At 44.0% G+C, this 21,955-nt stretch overlaps 1 protein-coding gene across 8 annotated transcripts in view; it reads right to left on the bottom strand.

The window, feature by feature from the left end:
- Positions 1 to 21,955, bottom strand: part of COL26A1 (collagen type XXVI alpha 1 chain) — a 168,798-nt gene that overhangs the window by 41,124 nt on the left and 105,719 nt on the right. For 6 of the 8 annotated variants that reach the window (XM_061355512.1, XM_061355513.1, XM_061355506.1 and 3 more), the window contains exon 4: positions 13,281 to 13,322. The exons of the other annotated variants lie outside the window; for them this stretch is intronic. In XM_061355512.1, coding sequence (XP_061211496.1) covers positions 13,281 to 13,322 — 42 coding nt within the window. The remainder of the gene's footprint in view (positions 1 to 13,280; positions 13,323 to 21,955) is intronic. 8 annotated transcript variants of the gene reach the window in all.

The following is a 21,955-nucleotide window of genomic DNA, read 5'->3' as shown; positions in this document are numbered from 1 at the left end:
CCCCCAACAAGCTTTGTCTCCTTTTGCACCAGGAGCCCCAAGGAATCTCTCCAGTCTTCACCCACAAATACTTCCCAGTTTTATGAGGCTCATGGTATGTAGTGATGGCTTTAAGCCACACAAAGATTTTAGCACATTGGCTCGGAGGGCCAGGAAGCTTGGCTGTTCCACGTTAGTGATTTACAGTCTAAGAAGATTGCTTCAGTGCTAACGGCAACCAATCACCCATTGCATAAACCTTCCCAAGAAATTCTCTCATTGACCCTCTATGAAGAGCTTTGTGGATTCCCAAAGGAGCTAGGCATAGAGCTTCCACCTCATGATACCCAACATTTTGCAGACAAAGCATCTGATGGTTCAGGAACACTTAGACTGAGGGGTTTCCTCACAGCTCAATACTGACACTGACTTTCGTTTATCCAACAGGAAATAACTTTTTTTTTGCTCTCTACGGGACATCTTGGGCAATATTTTTTGGCTTTAATTGGCTCATGAAGTGAGCAAGTGCCATAAGTGCATTATCCCACAGGGAAGGAAATGGGTGAGGCTTGTTTGGTCTAGATCTGCTTGTAGTGTGTAAAACAGGGAATTACATCCTGCATGTAACCTGCTTCATGCTTTTGATCTTGCTCATCCTCATAGAAAGATAAGGCTGTATAAATCCAGTGGTCCCAAGAGCCAGAAGGCGTACCAGATGTGTTACAGAGCAAATAAAATATGGGGTCCCATTCTCCCTTCTGCTGGCTTGCACATATTAATAACTCCCACAGGTTTAGCGAGACTGACTTGACTTGTCTGAAAACCATCTCTGTGCATAACTTGTGATGGATTGATCATTTAAGCCCTCTCTGGAGAGCTCAGGTCATAAAAAAGGGCTCATACTACCCAGGGGTGAATCAACCAGCATCCTGGGGAGGATACTCTTGTTGTCTCTGCCAAGATAGGCAGTGTAGGAACAGCATTAGTCCAGCAGCTCTCTGTTCCTAAATAGCACTCAAAGAGCCCTTTCAGGTGCATTTGCAGCACTTGATCTGAATGAATAAAATGACATAAGGGGGGGAGTAAGCAGCAGTGCCACTGGATGGTGAGATTTGTACCAATGTCATCTTCATGTCACTGATGCCTGCTGAAACATACGGAAAACACAGCTCAGGTCAGAAAGAGAACTACTTAAGCTCAAGTTGGATTTGAACTCTGATCCTTTCCTCTCTGAAATGCCTGGAAACCCAGATCCACACCCAAGGTACTTAGCCTGGACCCAAAACACATTTAACTAATCCAGCAAGTAGACATCATAATGAAAAAAAGATCTTCTTACTAAGGCAAGCCTCCTGCCAACAAATCCTTGTGACACTGCTTTAGCTAACCAGCAGCTGGACCATGCCTTCAAACACGGAGATGAACGCTCAGCACTGCAGCTACAGAAACTGCATTCAAAGCTTGCTCACAACACACTGGGGATCAGGCTGCTTTGAAGGCTGGAACTGGTATCTGTCCTTGCAGAAAGCCTCACAATGGTGGTGACAAAACAAGCCAATAAATATCTTCCCTGACTGCTAAATAGTATCTAATCCTGATGCCTGGAGGTTTCAAGATCTGAAACTGTGAAGCTGAATTTTCTGATCAGGGTGAAAGCAGTTTATTAAACAAGCTTGAGAATCTCACATCATTATTTCACATGCAACGAACAGAACATTGGGACAAATACACATACTCTCTGACCTGGAACTCCAGAGCAGACACTTTCCATATCTGCAGAAATCCATCACTTGTTGTTATACAGAGCCACAGTTTATTTCCCTTATATTCCTAGTTGGCAGATTTGTATTTTTGTAGCTAAACTCCGAGAAAGCAGTTGTGATTTCACCCTGTGAAGCCCAACCTCAAAACACATGGTAGGATTTGTTTTAGAAATATTCCAGCAGGGAGGATAAACAATTGAGATAATGATCATAAGACTGTACCAGCATATTGCGTGACACCCAGTCTGTCTCCACGCTGTTACTGTCCTAGCACACCTCTCCCTTCCCACCCTCCTATTCCCCCTCTTCAGCTGCACAGGTAAAGCAATGCAACTGCAGGGAAAGAAAAGTCTACCATATCAGGGATGTGGTAGACTCCATGTGCTGTAAAATAACAAGTCACGTGCTCTGTGACCTGCTTAACCCTGATCCAAAGGTTGCCACCTATGACCCCTCTTTGCGTAAAGGTTGAGCCAGTGCCTCCAATGCTGCAGCTTTGCATTTGGCTCTAAGCCTGCAGCTTCCACTCTGGATCCACTCCTCCGAGCAGTGATTACCAGTGGTGAATGCCTGATTCCAGGTGCCTTGCTAGCTTGGCATTCCCACACTGCAGCATCTGCATAACTTCATCATTAAATAGCTGCACACTTCAGCTGCTCAAGGGTGAAAGCCCTCAAAGTCCTCACTTGACTTGAGGTAACAAGCAAGGCGTGATAACGGCTTTATACCAATCGGGCTCTAATGATTCCAGCACAGTTACTGCAGTGGCACTGAGGGTAGTAAAAAAACCCATCCCCAAGCCAACATCACCATGGGGCCACAGGTCAGAGTTTTGTGCAAAACAGCACAGAAACCTCTTGGCATCTCTGCCCCATTTCTCAGCTCTGACAGCCCACGCTCATTTGTATACCCAGAGTCTCTGCAGAATATTAAAAGGGCTTTTGGTTTCCCTGCAGCCAGATGCTCAGTAGATATAAATTGCACAGCTCAACTGAAGTCAAGGGATCAAGGCTCTGTCTGTCTTTTTCTTGATGGATTACTCCAAAATTCATATTTCAGAGGGGAGGCAGAGGAGGTGGTTTGTAGCATATGAAAGGGGAGAGAATTCTGGAATCACAAAGCCTTTGTTTAAACAAATAAAATCTTTGCAGTCAGTTTTTTCAAGACCATATTCTGCCATTACAAGAAACTTCAACCTTGCAGTGCAATGGGGCGTAGCACACAGTCAGGCTTTGGGACATGAGAACCGCATTTGCAGCTCATGCTTCAACCTGCCTGGGACACTAAACAATGTACTTTCCTTATCCAAGTCTCACTGTCCTTTCCTCCGTTGCTAGTGTAATGTTTCTTCTGTAAAGGACCAAAGGTTAGATGATGAAAAAGGACCTAGTGTTGCATAGAGAGAAATATGTAAGTGTGCTTGACTGTGGCACAACCCGCCTAGCAGTTCTTCTCTCTCCATCTAGTAAAGTCCACTACTTCCATTGTACTTTTCAGAAATGCACAAAGAAGGCAAACTCTGTTATCCCCAGGGCTGGGGGAACAAACCAGAGCTGCCTCAAGCCATGCCAACAGCCCACATTTAGAGCACCAGGAACACAACAGCGGCTCCATGAAATACAACACAATGGCTTTAATTCTGCGAGAGCAGTGACACAATCAGGGCTACTCTGAGCAGGTCTCATGCCACACTGTTATGGGCGCACTGTCTTACACATCAGTAACACATAACCTGAGCAGGTCCAGTTTGAAGAGTATCTTGTCTTCCAAAGGAAGCAGGAGTCCAGTTTTCCTCAATTAGAAGACACTTTTCTCCAGGACAAGTTCAGAGCAGTCTCTGAACAAATTGGAAGAGCATGGACGAAGTCAGCTAGATAAGTCCAGGCAACCATGTTCCTTTGCAAGGAGAAGCTCAAAACAACCAAGGGAAGCAAGAAGCACACCTAACTTCTACTGTCAGCTTAGTGAGTGCCCCAGATGTTGTATTTGGACATTCAGGAGATAAACCACCAGACCACTGACCCCTCTATCCACTTACTGCCACACACATACACATGGTTTTGACAGCTAAAAAACAGTAACACTTTCAGGCTCCAGCACAGAGGAAATTTCAAGTCAAATTCCTCAGCAGGAATAGGAACATTGGTATCTTGCGCCTAGCTAGGTGGCCCTCAGTAGGGGACAGCAAGCCTAAGCTTGCATCTCCACCCCTCTTTAATTTGTCTGATTTGACCCTTCCAGCCTTTTTACATGGATACTGAGTTTCCCTAAGTAGTTTATGTTCTGGCCCTTTGCAAAAGCTTTCGCCAGTGCTTGTGAAGGATAGCAGGCCCAAGCCATAAATCACAGCCAACCTGGGATCTATTTTTTCAACACGTTTCCTCTAATGAGAGTCAGATGTTGGCTAGATATATTAATTGTACTTGTTTAGAATCAGTCATGTCTGTAGCTCTGGAGCAGGGTTTGAGCATGTGAAAGGCAAAGGGCTGACAGCAGCTGCGGAGAGGAAGAACACTTGTGTTGCCTGGTAGCCTCTGGTCTGAAGAGCAAACAGGAATCAAAGGCCTGGAGAGCAGCAGGAGGGAAGGGCTCCCACTGGCACTTCGTATGCCGTGGCCACAGCTCAGGTCCCAGTGAGCTGGACCAAGAACTGTTTCCCTGCAAGGGGAAGCTCTCAGTTTTGGTTATGTAGGATCATTGGACCCAGCTCTAGGAGTCTGTTCACTGCCACAATATTTACTTGTTGTATCCATAAGGCCTCAGAAGGCCAGGGTCAATCAGAGCAGCGATGCTGGGACAGTCCAAGGCACCCAGATGAAAACAGAAGAGCTCAATAGATCTTTCCTCTCCCCAAATTTCAGTATGTTCAGCTGGAAGGGGAAATCTGTGTTCTTGCTGAACTGCAAACACTGCATGCTCTTACCTACGTGCAGAGGACACCAACCAAAAGCCTGTATTGACACAGCACGCTCCTGATCCCAGGGCACAGGGACCACGGAGCAAGGCAGGAGGAAGTGAGACCATCTTCCTTTTTGCCCCCTTTCTGACTCAAACTACCACGGCAAACCATAGGCTACTCACTTTCAACACACAGTTCCCCTAATCCCAAGCTCAAAACCAGCACAGACACAGCCCCACAACATTTCTGTTTAGCATGACCAAGAGCATAACTCAAGTATCTTACAGAAAAGGAACTGGAGGCTCAGAGAAGTTTGGTCTCATTGACCAGTGGGTTTGCTCTCTCCCACAGTTTCCACATCAGGATTCTGCAGGATAGAAAGTTTTATTTTCACCTGTAAATTGTGAGTTATTAGGTGGCCTACTGATATGAAACAGAACACCTAGAGAATATTTCTCTCTTTTTACTATCATTACAGATAATTCACCATCTCTGCTAGGAGACCCTGTTCACTGCCAAAATGTCTCTATTTGTAATCTGTTTCTCTTATATCTCTATTATAATAACCCTTACCCTTAATTTTACTGGCTATCTTCAAATAGCAGCTCAAATTTCCTTTCTTATGAGAACTGCCATCTGATCTTTTCTCTCCTGCAAGATATGCATACTTCATTTTCATTTCTACTTTCTTTTACCTTCTTTAACAGTAAAAAGAAGTTGGGTGGTTTTTTTCTGTTGAATAAGCAATAAATATTTTTGTTACCATGATACTCTGTGATTTTGAAGTGTCTGTAACAAAAAACCTCAGCAAAACTGAGTGAAAGGGAAGCTTACCACAAAATGCACTTTTGGAGTACCAACTACTATTCAGAAACCCACATCAAATCTGGTACATAGCTTCAAGTGAAAAGCAATGGGGGCAATGTTTAAGATTTTGCAATATTCTCTCTAGATGTTTTGTTTTCAATGATTTTCATTGTTATTTAATGACATCTTTCAGTCTTTCAGTTTTGAAATAGCTCTTCTTTCAAACCTCACCTAAATTAAAAATGAAATGAAGGAAATAGTCTTAAGTGAAACTAAACAGTTCATTTTGGGTCAAATGAAGTAACTGGGGTTGACCCAAAGCCATATTTTAGTTATTACATTGTGTCAAAACCTTAAAAAATTCCATTTCAGTTTCTCCCGAATCATTTTTCCTTCCAATTCTTTGGTTTGGCAAATGAAGCCCAAACCCCTCAGTTATTCACCCAGGTCTATTCTTCAGCAGCTCGCATCACTCACATTGTTTTATTTAAGGTTTCACACATGCACACTCCCACACCACTAACTAATTTTATACATAATTGCTCTCAGCCTAGGGATTTGTGCTCTTTCCCAGCGCCAACAATCTATTTTGCTGGTTAGGCCTGTGCTCTGTTAACATATGGAATTAGATCATGATCATTTATTCACAGGCAACCACGAGTTGTGAGATCCACGTTCAATCCATCTTTATCTCTCAGAGTAAGGGTTAGCAGAGAATGGCTGGATTTTGAAGAGACACTTTTTCCTAGAAACATTCTTATCTGTTATTTTTGGATGACACCGAGGGCATTTTACTAATGTAGCCCAGTATAGTTGCCTGAAGACTGAAATGACCTTGATAATAAAGATTTTGTCTATCCAGCATGAGTTTGTTAAAGCCTTGCTGACTACAGAGCTGCTGAATACAATGCTCCAAAGTGATGCTGGTGGTACTGTGGGTGCCTAGTACTTCTGATACTTAAAACTCTCATCCTGGGAGCCTTTCACTCTCCTGTTTCACCATTACATCACTGCATGGTAGTACAGCACACCAAAGAAAATCAAAAGACAGAAAATAAAGGCACAATATGTGTATACAAACCTCTCAGAGCAAGATAAGGTTATATGCAAGCTAGTTTATGAGTCCCCAGACTAACAGGAGGGAGCTCACATGCCTTCCTACCAAGGAAAAGGAGGGCACAGAGTCCTCCTACAGCTGCTTCAGTCCTCACTGTACCGAAATCCAGTGTCTGATACCCACCATCACTGAACCAGACTCACTATAACTTCCTGATCTATGACATGGAATGATAATTAATAGGACCTGACCCCAGTCCCAACATGGGAAGCTCACTATGCCTGTAAGTTCATCTCGAATTGAAATGGCCTCGCATCCCTTCCAGAAGAGACTGTTTTCCCCTGCTGGGAGAAGCAATCAGGGGAAAAATGCAGTCAAAATATGGCATAATGTAACATGAAATAAGGAAGCAGACAGGACAAAAGGAAACATGCAAATCGGAGCTCACCATAAAATCTGGAGGGAGTCTTATAATACTGGTTCTGCACCTGTGTATTACAGGTCAGAGAATCTCTCACAGTTCTGAGCCAAACAACGTGTGCTTAACTGGAATATGTCTTTCAGAAAGACACTCCAGAGCCAGACAACCCAGATTTCTTTAGTGAACTGCATCCAAAGTTAACCATTGTATAGAAAATATGCATCTTGTTTCCAGATTGGACTTCTGACATTAAATTCTATCCCTGCATTGAGTTTTATTACACTTCAGCCTACAAGGCTGCAAGACACCTCTAGGATTAAATGCCTCCTCTCTGCACAGACCCTATAACCCATAAACATATTACATTTAGGATGCTCAGTCAAGCATTAGTGGTTCCTCATGCAGAACATTTAGCACTGGCTGCCTTTAGCCAAGACAAAAATTAGCTGAGAAAACAATATGGAAAACAATTGTTTCAGCAACTGAAAAGGAATGTCTGAATTCAGAAGAATTTGGCTCCCTGAACACCAAACTACTATGTTTGCCCATGCTTTCTACAACACCCATGCTTTCCACAGCAAATACACTCTGATTATTATTACTACTACTACTATTACTATTGCCAGAAGTGCTTTTGCAAAGCTTTAATTTCCCATGTCAACATTTCAGGTTCAACCCACCCTGGTTTGTCCATTCTCCCACACTTCACTCCTCCCTGGGGGGGTCTGCACGACACCCCATAGCCGTTGTTCAACACTCCATGTCTCTGCACAAGGCAAAAGACTGTCACTCAGCACCTGGGAGCTGGAGTGAAATGGTTCAAGGATACAAGATAGTCTCTCGAGGACCATTTCTCTGTCTAATTACCCTTTGCTGGCTTTATCTAAATTTACCCTTTGCTGGCTATACCCAAGTCCCCGAGCCCTGCAATGGTCCTCATAGATCTGAACCAGCAGAAAGAGAAATCTCTTCCTTATTTCTCAGCAGCTGGGTTTTGTTCTTTGAGACACCCAGGGACACTGGGGAGCCAGGAGACCCAGCAAACCCCTCATACCATCTGGTCCCCATAATGTGAGGAACAAGGTAACATTTGCATCAGATTAGTGGATAGCACAAGGACCTTTTGTTTTGGCTTTGTTGTTTCCTTGTTAACTTCTGGGTGAAGAAACATTAGTAAAGGGAATACCCATTTGGGGTTAGGCAGGCACTTTCCAGTTTCAGGTTTGTAACTCTTCAAATTAGCTACACCAGGCTACTCTAACTTGCTTTAGAATGAAAAATCAGAGGATATCCAGAATCAAAATGCTCTCCAGAATTCCCACATCTTGTTATTTTAACCCCAAACGCCTCCCAAATTTGGGGATCTATTTATTTCCTGATGGGATGGAGCCCATATTCACAATTTGCCTCCTGGTACTTTCTCTGGTTTGATATCTACACAACATTGAGCACCATATTATAAAGCATCCCCTAAGAGACATCATGCTGGTGGTAGTTTGAGGAGGTTCATTTTAAGATTCTAGCTGCCTCCACCTTGAAACGTTCCTTAAAAATGCCTTAATGGCAAGTTTAGACCCATGAATGAAGCTCCAGCATCCAGGGAGATTTCTCCTGGAACATGGCAAGCATTGGGTAAGGCTGGGTGTCAGCCAATCTTCTCTCCCACACCTGTCACCCCATGCACTCAGCCTCAATATTATGTTACTCCTACAGCTGTGGAGAATCTGACACTGAATTTTGACCCTCCCTCTAAGCACTGGTGAGGAACGGGGAGAACAGCCAGGAAGTCCAACCTGGACAAAGGCGGAATGGCGCAATTTGTCTGCAATACACCAAGAAGGAGCTGGATATCTCCAGAGATACTTTCATGTCCCCAACCCCACACCTTCTTCTCACAACAGCTCAGCATCACTAACCACTCCAGAGCACCAGGCAACAATACACTGGCAAGTAAGTGCAGACCAGGGCTTTAAAATAACACAGCTAAAGGATAGGGACTCAATGTACACTCACTGTTTCCTGCTGCCACACAATGCTGCTGGCAACAGGGATGATGTTGGCACTTTCAAACCAGAACAGAGCCAAATTGGAACTGGAAGGAACAACCATAATTCTCCTGCAGTCAAAGCAGCTCCTTGGTTTCCTACACACTGAGAGTTCAGCCCCAACAGCACAATCAGGATATTTAAGGGCAGTTCATCAAATCAAATCTCTTAACCGTTTAAGTTCATCTTTCTCCATGAAATGCGCCTAGAAGACACCCTCAAGCACTTCACCAAAGTTAACTGCCCAAACCCAAACCATCACAGCCCACAAATCCTTTTAACTTTGAGAACTGACAATGCTGAGCAGCTGCCAGGCACTCACTAGCTCACAGCCACAGGAACAGCTTTCTTATCAATAAAGGAGGGTTCTTGCAGATGCAACACCCAGTAATGGCTACAGAAACAACTCAAATGCCTCTGCTTTGAGATTAGGATATGCCCAAAAGGTTGCAGGCAGCAAAAAAACAGTGCTAAGTGCAGCTACAGGCTGAGCAAGATGCACATTCAACATAAACAAAGGAGCCGTCCCCTTCCAGAAGCATGAGGACAGCCAGCATGGGGATGCTATAAAAACATCACCGTTTGCTATAAATTGCTGTGCTTCAAAACCCAAGGCACTACACTTTTCCTCAATAGGAAATAACTGGGCTATCTCCAAAAACTGTTGGTAAATGAGGACTTGAATGGTGACAATTGCATCAGTACAAAAGCAATCTCCTATTTTAGCCCAATTAGTGCTATGCTAAATCATCAACCCAGGCATTGCCTTTTGCAGTTGAAAGACACATCTGTGAGGCTCTTCTGTTGCATGTGGTTTATATTACACTCTAGCACAATATGCATAAACTAATGCTATTCTACACTTGCACAGCACCTCATCTGGAAATCTGAAAGCCATTTATGAATGGTGGGCATCTGTGACATTTTACAGATGGAAATTGAGGCACAGAGGGATTCAGTAATTAGCCCCAGACTTGCACAATGAGTCAGCTGCAGAGCAGAGCCCATTATTTGTTGTGTAGTAACATCTAGTGTCCAAACACTGAGGGAGAGACAAGACTTTCTCCCCCTAAAAGTGTACAAGCATGCCCAAAAATGCCACCCATGTCTGCGTTCAGATGAAGACCACTGAGGAACAGTTGATGTAGTGGCATATGCAGCAGTCCAGCCTCCCCTGGCAAACAGATCCCTTGCTCTTGTAATCCAAACCCCAGCCAGGAGGAGGGCTAATATGTCCGAAAGTTCATCTGCTTTTTCCACATCAGTTGATCTAATAAAGAAGATTGATTCCCCCACAAACCTGGCCTCACTTTAACAAATCATTTGATTTGACACAAAGAACTACATTCAGATAGTTTAAATTCCACTTTAGTCCCTGAAACTGAAGTTTCTGATGGGCTGAATGCTTAGGAGCAGCCAATAGGAAGGACCAGGCAGAGACACCCACCTCGGGTAGGGTCGAAAGTGCCTGAGTGTGGCCAGAAGCCTCTGCAGAGCTCTCACTGCTGTAGCGCTTATGAGCCTACAAGGAACAGAAAACAGACAGCTTTTCTATACCTTGTATAAACACAGCAGCAACTCACACTTCTGAAGCACTTCCAGTACCTAAACATAACGCAGTATTACCTTCCCACCTTACCCAAGACAGTGGGATGGATGCCAGGAATTACATTCCCAAGGGATTGGGATGCAGGTCACCAAGGGGCAGAAAAAGCCTAAGACAAGATTCAAGTAATCCATGCACTCGCATTAGAAAATTTTCTACTTCCTCAAGCTTGAAAAGATAGAAAAGCACCTGCAGTCAGATCTCTACTGCAACTTAAACCAGAGCTCATTGTTAGCTCTCTGTTATTCCATCTTGGTCATGCCTGTATCAGAGTTAATGAACGCTGAAGTGAGAAGGAGCTGATTTTACAGTGCTCCTGCCCTCAGCCTACCTGCTCCTACTTATGTGGCGTATTTCCTCCTGCCATGTACACCCTACACTGCACAATTTTTCTTTCTCTAGTCCCCAGGGAAGTTGTGGAATCCTTCATTTCATTGTTCATGTCTGAATTGTCATCTCCCCTCCCAGACCTCAGAGAGCAAGTCCCAGCCCTATGAGGAGCAATACATCTCTGCACTGCTGCCTGGCTCCATACTCCTAAAGAGTTGAGCCTACATCCTAAAGCTCTGAGTATCATTTAGAAGTTAAATGATTTAAGAGCAAACCATAGAAGGAAACATCTTTAAACACAGGACAACCAGGGGAAACCTAAGCCAAATTGCTGATATGGCAAATTCCTTGTACAGTCAACAAACCCCAGCCGACATCCTCTAACCCCCGCTGTCAGGTTAGCAGAAGAAGAGCAGCATCAGATAGATTTTGCATGGATGAAGCCTTAAAGATACACAGAAGAAACCACAAAATAATCTGTTAGTCTCCTCAGAAGGCTGTGCATGGTATGCAGGTGGCAGAGCTACTCCTGCCCTCTATGGACACAGAACAGGGCAGCTACTGAAAAGGGCACAGCCGCCAAGGGAGAAACTGAAGCACAAAGTGGAGAGAGAGGAAGGAAACAAACCACCACTTCAAAAAGACAATCCAGAAACCAGACTGCCCTGTGGTGAGACTGATAATAAGAACTGCAGAACATTTAGATGCAATTCCTGCTGACACAATACTTTCCCACATGTTCTTGGACATGCCATTTAGTTCCTCTGCATGGCGGTTCCAGTGTGGTAAGAAGTGCATTTGTGTGCCAGGACATGCCTAAGGAAAAGAGAGGAGTAAGCAACAGCATCCCCAACCATGGAAGAGAACATGAAAGAGAAAAAGGGTAGAAACAAGAACTGAGGGGTCCTTCTCTCCCAGAGGACTGGGACTGACTTCTGTACCTGGATATTGATTTTCTCCCTGATACAATAAGAACTAAAAATTGCAAGGAAGGACTTGAAGCCATTACACAGTCCCAAGGCCCTCTGGTCTCTGCAGTGAGTGCTGGGAATAGATGTTGGGCATCTTCAGTTCCAGGGTTCCACCCAAGGGATGCAGCACTGCAGACCCCTCCCAGGCTGCCAACTCTGTTTGCTTGGCTATTGTCCATTCCATCAGGGACGAACAACCAGTTCTATGCTGAACAACTGTTTTTAATGAGGAATCAGAAGCATGGTCTGCAACATCCACGGGCAGAGCACACAGATATGAACTGCAGCTAGAACATGAAGCATGTCTTTAATAGAGGGTGGGACAGACAGATGCTCATTCTAATTTAAGGCTTCATAAGAGCTTTTGGGCTAAGGGATGCTCATTTTCCTATGAGTGTTTGCTCAGCAAGGAGAGCAATGATGCAGATCACAGTGAGCTCTTCATGCCCTTGCATACCACTGCTTGCCTTTCAGAGTAACTTGCCTGCTCAGCACATGTGCTGCTGCTCCAAAGGTCCCAAGATTTTCCTCTTCCACTAAACCTGCACATGGCTATCAGGTACAAACACTCCAATGTAAATTCCTGCTTCTTACTGATTACCATCACTGGAGATATATGGTTGAATTTAAAAACTTGCTTGAGCTTTTCCACATGCACCAGAGCACTACCAAACCACTTTTACCATCGGTTTGGAGACATACAGTTCATGCACTAGCAGGCAGTAAATAAGCTCCCTTTCACTTTCAACTTTTAAAGCCATTTGAGTTTTCTCAGGGGAGGTTGTTCAGAGACACAACACCAGGATCACAGAAACACTCAGATATGAGGAGACACCAGGCTGCGAATGTCAAGGGCTGATGAACCTCTCTCCTCACAGGCACCCTGCAATTGCAACAGGGTCACAGCCACCTTCCCTCTGAACACTCTGCAGCTCTCACCTCATCGAGCTGACCCCCTTTCTGGCTCTTCTCAACAACAGCACCCACAAAGATTGAAGAGGAGCATGAGCAGGTCAGGGAAAACAGGGGGTGGGTTTTAACTGCAAGGAGGAGAGCACAACAGGCACCCTGGGACAGATCCAGGCTCTGTGGGGCCTGGTGTCCCCTCTCACACACTGACCCAAGGGAAAACAAGGGAAGTGGAAGCAGAATAGCCCTTCCCAGGTGTTCATCAGGTGCTGCCTGGGCAATTCCCTGAGCCTGAGAGGAGCGGGGCATTTCCAGCTCCTCTTTTCCTTGCCCTCTGGATAGTGGAGGGAAATGGAGGCAAAAAGCAGAGACTCACAGACCCCCTCCCATATGCTTCCCCCCATAAGCAAAGGGCATGGCCCCCCACCCAGGAGTGCATCCCTCTTTGCTCTTAGGCTCTGCTTTTGCATGATGTTCAATGTTGCCCACTTACGGTCCTGGCTGGGAAAGGAGCCGTGCTGGCGGCCAGATGAACCTGTGGGGGGGAGACAAGGCAATTATCACTGGGAATGTGTCAAACCCTCGCCTGCACAGCACTGCTTCAGCAGAGAAAACGTTTACTCAGCTTGTGGAGCAAAACGTAAGGAATGAAAGCGTCTTTGCTCTCCCTGCTCAGCTCGTCCGCACTCTCGCCAACACTTCTCCCTTCCCACCCACAGCAGTCCTGCAGGCACAGACTCACACACTCGTGCTCTAAGTGCTGAAATAAGCCTGTAAAAGAGCCCCGTGCCGCTATTGGACATGATGCTTCCAAGAAATACAATCACAGAAAAACCTACCGAATGGAAGAGGTTGCAGCAACCCGTTCTGGTTGAATGGAAAAGAGGTTTGGGGTGGGTTTGGAGGGGGTTTGGGGATCTCACTGCATCAATTGCATGCTATGGGGAAAAAATGGTCCCAGGTTGAAGGAGGGAGAGCAGCTGCTATCGTTTTGGTTGAGCCATGGGAAGAAGAACCCAGCACCCTCCCAGTTGCTGGTGCATAGGTTTGTGACAAGGAGAAGGAATCAAGGTGAGGGGCAAGCCCTTTAGCAGCATCTCCTAATGTTCAGAACAGCAGAGTACACTTTAGCCTGTGAGCTGGGCTGGTTACCTTGCCTCTGCAGATTTTTCTATCTCCAAGTATAAAACCAGAGATGATGACTCCAACTGCCTTTGTAAACCAGTCTGAGGTCTGTGAAGACCTAACTATTTAAGTCTGTGAACCACAAAACACTTTCATGTGGGAAGCACAGTCTGTGAGCAAATCAGTGTCTGTTTTCTCGCAGAAAAGGGTAAAAAGGAGAAATGCTAAAAAAGCTGAGGAAATAACTGTCTTAGTACCAAGTTTCCCACAGCACTGGAGGATGACGGTCACATGGGAGTGACGCATTAGTCATGATCTGCACATATAAAACCATCTTGAAGATACTAACTACAAACAACTGTTACAAGATTTTACAAGAGCGCATTTGTTGTACTAGTGTCGAGAAACATCACATTAAAAACAAACAAACAAGATCAGATAATTGCTTTGGATATGGTTCGTGTTAGTTTGGGGTCCTGGGTGGTTTTGCACATACGCCTAGAAAGCTCAGCAGCAGGCTTGGTTTATTGTCCTCCTATTCATCTTCACTGGAACAGCGGATGTTGGTGCAATTACACCAGTGCTAATCTGGACAAGGCCTGGAGTCCCTTAAGGCCTTCAAATACTCACTAAACCCCACAGATTTCTTTATAGGACTGATATTTTAATATTGCTCCAGCTTTGGAGGAACCTCTGCTCCATTGGGGGAAGTAAATAGAGACTTGGCTGCTGGTGTGACTCCCAGCAGACATTTTCATAACACTGGGCAAGCATGGAACATGTGGATGAACAGAAAACTGCCCTGAATGGACACCAAGCCTATCTTACTGCTTTTTCCTACAGCAATTGTGTCTCAAAGGCACTTGCTCCCAAGCTCCTCAAAGGACTGCCAATGTGAGGAATCTTTTCAGCTGGCAAGGACATGGTAAATCAGACCAGGGACCCAAGGGGATGTTCCCATAAGCTCCCACCATGGCTTTGCTCTAATGAGCAACCATAGCAAGTGTTCTCCTGATGCATCATCCCCTTTTAACTGAGATATTCATTGCAGCCAGAACCCCAGAGAGCTGCACTGATGTGACAGCACTCTGAAAGAGGGGAACTTATCTGAAAGGGAATTAACCCAGATTTACAGTGCCTTACCAGGTTTGAAGACTTAACATAAGAGCAACCAAGTACATCCTGCCTGAGGTTTTTGGAAATGGGTGGTCACAGAAAATGGGTAGGAGATACAAGTCACAAGTTTGGTGCTGAAAGCCTTTTGCCTCACTACAGAGCATTCAAACTAACTGCAAGCCATAGCAAAATTCTCAGAACCACAGTTTTGCACTATTAACAAATAATATAATAGCCGCTATGCAATACATTTTCTTCCATTATTCCACCATTAACAGCAGCTACCAACCACTAAGTTCTGCATCTCCTTTAAGAAATGAATATAGATTCCAGTTTAGTCTTTCCCAGTTAGAATTAGATGCTTTATGCCTTCTGCAAGAACTGCAGAGTCAGCAGAAACACCAAGCACCAAATCCAGAGGGATTACTACCTCAAGAGCCATCTACAGTTGGAGAGCATCCACAGCTCAGCACAGGAAGTTTTTCCCTTTGCACAACAGTGCCAGGTGGAGATCAATGGCATTAAAAAAATGTTTACGAGGGCTTTTCTGAAATAGCAACAAGAAAGAAAAAGAAACCCCTAAATCATAAGAGTTGTAGAAGAAAGGCCAAAGTCAAAGGTAGAAATGTATTCCACAGCTCTGCGCAGGGAATCCAGTCCTGGACAGCTGCCTAAAGCTCTGCATCCGCCTTGTGCTGGCTCAACCCCACTGCTCTTGGCAGGTGAGACAGAAAATTGGTTCTAAAATGAGCCCTATATTTTATAAGTTTCATAAACATTTTTTCATAAAAACCCGAATATGAGGTATTCTGCAAGAGCCTGTGCCAGAGAGTAATGTGGGCTAACTTGGAAACACAGTTACCACCTGCTCATGGCAACTACTCTTTTAATCTTCCTTTCTGTTTTATGAGCTGGTCCACACTATTTTATTAGCTGACAATTAGTTTAGATTGATTTAATTAAACAAATTGATTATAATCCCTCTTTCTTCCAGGGCAAACTTTCTGCAAGACTAGGGGGGTTAACAACTTGGGCCCTGTGTCAATATACAATACACCAAGCTATAGACTTCTTTTCCAACCTAAATGAGTCCATATTCCAGATCTTTTATCCAAAACTATCAGACAACAGTGCAGGTAAATAACATGGGATGTTGTATATATTAAGAAGAAAAAGGCACGATCCAGCTTTCTGGTTAAAGCTACAGGTGACAGTTTGATATCAGGTAGCACTATTTAAGCTTAACTGGTTTAGGAATTTGTCACCTTTGTTTTGCAAATGAGTGTGTCTTCATGTCACAGATGGATAATGGACCAGATCAGAAAGGGACAGCTGAAAAATAACTCAATCTGAATAAAAATCATATTATTTTTCAGGGAGATCAACTCCTTAAACCATGTGGCTGCAGAGATAAGCAGCCACAGTGGAACAGAAAGGGTTGGGAGGAACAGCAGCAATAGCAAAAGGAGAATTCAACTGTCACAGGTCATTTAGCTGAATGGGTCAAAGATGAACACACTCTTTGCATTAGTATTTGCTCTAAAGCTTGAAGTGGATGACAAAAATCTGTTGACATCAACAGGCCAACAGAAGGTCATCTGCAGCTTGAAGAGATGCCTCTGAAATAGATGTTGTACACTAGGCAAGGAAAGCTTTCCTGCAAGTGTTTGCTCTTCTGTCAGCACAGTCACTCACACATCAGCATTCAGGCTTAGGTACTGTGTGTCTGCAACATACTGGTCCACGGTGAAGAAGACAGCATGGATAGCTAGCTAGCTTTATTATGTCTTTAGATTCATTTTCATTTGTTGTTGTAACTGGTTTTGGGGTTTCGCCACACACACCTTTAATATATATCTATATTAATTTAATGTTTGTTTTTTATTTTAGAGCTGTACCAAGAAGCAAGCCCTGACTGAGCAAAAGGTCTCAAGTTCAGCACATACTCAACGTGACACACAGAGGTAGGTGGTGCTTTAACTGTAAGGTATCAGACTGGAAAGAGATAGTATTCTATCAGCACAGATATTTATGTTTGGCTCATTTTAAACATTCAAAGCAATAACTGACCAAGATCAGCAGTGTCAACAGCCTTCTGGGTACTGGTCCTCACCAAGCTAAGCTTGAGTGAAACATTCCTGTCCCTGCCCATGGCAAGGGGATTGGAAACATGATCTTTAAGGTCCCTTCCAACTCAAACCATTACAGGATTCAAGGATGAACTTTCACATGTCACAATTTCATGAGTCTCATTTTGCAGCAAGGCAGAACCCAGTAGTTAATGATATCTGCAGAGGCTGTGGCAACATCTCAGCCCTGGAGAATGGATAAAAATGACTGTAACAGTAGTAGACATTTGGGTGCAGTTAAGTATAGACAATGTTGCAGTCAAATGGCTATTCTAGAAGATATATGTTGCCTTTGACACTTACAGGGCCTTGAAAAGTGAACCACCACCATTAGTTATAACTCCCTGGCAACAAAAGCTCTAATAATTCTGACTAATTGCCCTGGAAAGTTACCCTGACTGCAAATTTTACAGTTATAAAAATCCAATTTTGGAATTCCAAACAGGCCAGGAACATAATTAGGTTCTACATTTTAACACCGTCTTGATCAATGGTGGGGTAATGGAGACCCTTCCAAGAGCTTTGTTTTGAAATGAATGGCGCCATATTGATGAAACAACTTGGACCCAAACCAGAAATTAAATTCAAAGTTGAAACAATGCAGCTGTATTTTATCATCCAGCATTGTCAAGCTCTAACGAAAATAGCTCCTAAACAGAGCCACATGTTTTGCCTGTTGCCCAAAAACTGAAGGTGAATTTTCAAGCCCTTTCCTAAACTGCAAGATGCCAAGATTTTTCAGCTAGAAGTTATTATTAGGACACAATAGTATTTCATATAAGTCTTGACAACGGCTTTGTATGGTTTCTGTAAAAGGAACTTCATTTTTTTAAATCAGAGATGGCTTAGATGAGTGATGCTTCCAAAAAAATGGAACCTCTCTTGTGGAATTCTTATTGCTCCATATACATGTGGTACCAGCGAAACTAAAACCTCATTATAATCAGTGGAACAATCCGTACAGGGAGGTTAAGCAGGATTCACCCCTCATCCTATGTGTCATTAAGGAACATTGTCAACTGCCTTCTCGTCTCAGGACAGGAGACAGATCTAATGGGGGTATATCATGTGTTTCAGTGTCACTGAGAAAACTGTACTCACCTCTTAAAGAGTTCTCCCTCTTTAAGTATTAAGATAGATGAAAAAAATCCACTTGTTACTTACAACACTGAGAACCAGATCTTTGATAATTCTAGCAAATTGGTCAAGATACAAGAGACACAAAATGTATAACAAGATTTAGTCTTTTTAATATCCAAGGATGGATTTGCACAGCTGGAAAATAAGGAAAAAAAGCTCAGATCTTTGGCTTGTAAGCTACTCAAATAGCCTAGAGGATTTTAGGGAGTGCAACTCATACAAATTAAATGGGATTCTACCACATTCATTTACTGGAATTAAGTATTTAAGATTGCAAGATTCAATTCAACACTGAGCAAAAAAACTGAATAGCATGTTAAGTTCTACCAGCCTTTCTCATAAAAGTTTCATCTCAGTTTTGAATACCCGTAACCCCAGAAACAGGACAGAAAAAAGCTCCAGGACTGTAACCCTCCAGCTGAATACATTCAATGGCTCAGCCCTCACACATGCTACAAGAATGAGGTATTTTAATTGGATCTCTCAGGAAGCTTGCAGAGGGGTGCATGCAACTTTCATCTGGGTCCACCGGATGAAGGAAGGGAGATGAGACACAGAGAGATAAAAAAGCTGAGAACAAAGAGGTCTGCACGGTGCCTCCCGGCCTGCCTCACACTGGATAAACACCTCTGTCAGAGCCCGAGGTCAGGCTGAAACCTCTGACACTGGCAGCCTGTAAGTCTGAGTCTCTTTTATCTCCCTGTGCAACACAGGCTTCCCAACGGCACAAGAAATGAATTAACTGGGTAGCTCCTGTGGAGTTTCACCCATCACCCACCTTACTCACATGCTCCCACATACAGACCATTCCTGCTCTAACAGTGCTGCAAGCTGGACACCGTATGCTTACCAGTATGACAATACAGCATGATAGGAAGGGCTATGTGCAGGCTGTTCACCTGAGATGACAAGCTGGTAACCCCAACAGCGCCACACCATGTGGAAATACACCAAGGTCCAAGCTAGATGAGGCAGGGATGCTCAACCCTCTGGAGAGACCTCTGTTTCTCCCACTTCCTACCCCACCTTCCCCTCTTCCAAGGGGGAACCTAGATGATTGGTCTATACAAGTCCTAGATTCACAGGTACAGGCAGAGGATGTGGATGTGGTATCTCCTTTCCTTGCATATACTAGGGATACTAAGTGCATTACTAAGGCTGACAGACTCACTATAGTAGCAGAGGTCACATATGCTCCTTGGGCAGACATGAGAAACACAATTTTTACTCAGCCTTTTACCCAATATATTACTGCATCGCTGTATCATTAAATGCATCACTAAATGCTACCTGAATGTCAGGATGATGAGATGGGTTTCAATGTGTTTGCTACTCACATATTGCCACTGCTCAATATCTCATGAGCATTTTATCACTCTTAGCAGACTAACAAGACTGTCAAAGAAGCAAGATAAAAACCTGCCAAATAACTTAGATGTTATAGCCTAGTATGTGAACATGGACTTCAAAAGGGCACCATACCTTGCAGCCAAGAGCTTTGCTAAAATGGCTAAAAGGAGGGCTCAGAAAAGGAAGCACCTACCTGTACTGATCTGTGCTGTGGCAAGTTTTCTCTATAATCCTTTCATGGCTAATGAACATCCAACAGTGCTTGATAAAACAGTGTCTGCTACTGATCAAGTACTGGTTGCTTTGTATCACACTTGAATCTAACAGGAAGAAATGTCCAAGAAGATGTATTGTCTAAGTTCAATGTTTTATCAAAACCAGATGAGCACACATAGCCCAAGGTCCTGGTCTACAGCCAAAATATACAAGCAGGAAACTGCAAGCAAGTAGAATGTGACACTTGACTAGAAAAAGGGGGTAGTTACCTTTGTGCCAAAAACAAAGACACTTTGACCATGATGGGACAGTGTATCTGGAACACCTCTGCTCCTGCAACAGAATACTGTGGTTGCTACAGTCAGGCTCCTTATGTCAGGCTCTGCTGAATGAAAATCCTAGCTCAGACCACCTCTGGCTGATGTACCCCAATGCCTTTTCTTTTACACAGATGTGGATACACGTGCACATATCCTTGTGTCTGTGCTGAGGAAAACTGCTTCCATCACAGCTATTTTTACTTTCTTTGGACTACTACTGAGAAGCTTTCTGAACCATTTCCTTCATGCAATGGCCTTGGGCTTCAGTGAAGAGCTTTGTCCAGTGTTTTCCTCAAAGACATGCCTTTACAGCAGAGAATAAGCAAGACAGAACTGCCAGTGTTTCAGCCCTGACTTTTCAATGACCACCTATGCCCCTCCAACCTGTCCCTTGCTCCATTCTCTTGGCTGCCCCGTTTTAGCCTAAGTCTCTGGTTTTCACTGAAGCCAACTCTGGAGTCATCGAGACGTGGGAAGATGGAGCTGTGTTTAAGCTGGAATGGACGTGTCTTTTCTGATGTAAAGCCCTAGCTTCTTCTCCAGTTTCATTAGCTCCCAGCTGCTAAGGAAACAAGAGTTCAGTGGTGCTCACTGAACCCACGTTTAACTCCCAGGACAGCCAACTCAAAGTACCAGTTGGCTTGCGGACTTCAGATACCTGCCACGTGTACTTAACCAAAGAGAGTCTAAACCATCTGTGACAAGAACATAAGGGGGATATAAGGCACTAAACCATCATCAAGCTATGCTAGTGCATTTTTTATGTGGTAAACTGTTGTTTTCAATTAATGTCTAGCAAGAAAACACGTACTGAGTGAGTTTGTCACATTCCTGGTAAGGCACAATCCACCACTGCCCACTGAAAAATGCTGCAGGCCAACAGGAAATGTCTCAAATGCCCACAAATTCCTCATTCCTCAACCCCCAACACCATCCCAGTAGTATCTGTCTAGCCCTGTAAAATCAAGCTACATTTTGCCCCATGAAAATCAGCAGCAGAAGCAGCATTCTTCTGGTCATTTGAAATCATTTTCAGTTGTCTGTCCAGTCAGGGTTAAAGAGTTTCATGGAAAAGGCTTTGCCCCATCCACTGCCATATATTCAATGGCCACAGTTTCCTCAATAACACCACCCCCCCACTCTCTCCTCGCTGAAAAGTAACATAGCTGTTGGAAAGAACTGGAAAGTAGTTTTTAAGGTTCATTAAACTAGCTCAGAAAGTCACTCTGATTTAAAAAGCCACCTTAAAGCCATATTTATAGCTTCTTTCCACAGTCTTCATCCATTTATACAGCTGCAGTTCCTCTGAAAGACAGTTCAAAGAAATGTAGCTCCAGGCACCCACTCAGAGCCTCAAAAGCCACTGCTGAGTTGCCCAAGATTTTACTACTGAAATTTGTCTTCAGTGATATAAATTGAGAAGTCAAACCAGAAACCTGCTCACAATGTACTGCAGTGGGATTTCCAACCTGCCCCATAACTCTGAAGGAAAGAGTTCCACATGACCTCTGATTGCTGGAGGGAGATAAGGGAAGAAACAGGGCAAGTAGGTGTTGAAACTTCTTAGAAACTTGATCGTGCCCCTGGGTATTTTCATTGCTCAGAGAAACAGATGCTCCATTCCTGATCTGGAGATCAGAGTAGCCACTTGATGACTTCCAGGAGAACAGGTCAACTTGCAGCCATCTCCTTCCATGGCCTCACAAAAGGTCATTCTCTGGTTTAAAGCTTTCACAAAAGCTCCCTTCTTCCAGTGAAAAGAGATTTCACTT

This window comes from Neopsephotus bourkii, unplaced genomic scaffold (assembly GCF_033783945.1).
Source record: "Neopsephotus bourkii isolate Nb327-2 ecotype Australia unplaced genomic scaffold, CSIRO-AGI_Nbou_v1 NB_804, whole genome shotgun sequence".
In the NCBI taxonomy this organism is placed as follows: domain Eukaryota; kingdom Metazoa; phylum Chordata; class Aves; order Psittaciformes; family Psittacidae; genus Neopsephotus; species Neopsephotus bourkii.
The sequence above is the reverse complement of the archived record's forward strand: the minus strand, read 5'-3'. Positions and strand labels throughout refer to the sequence as shown.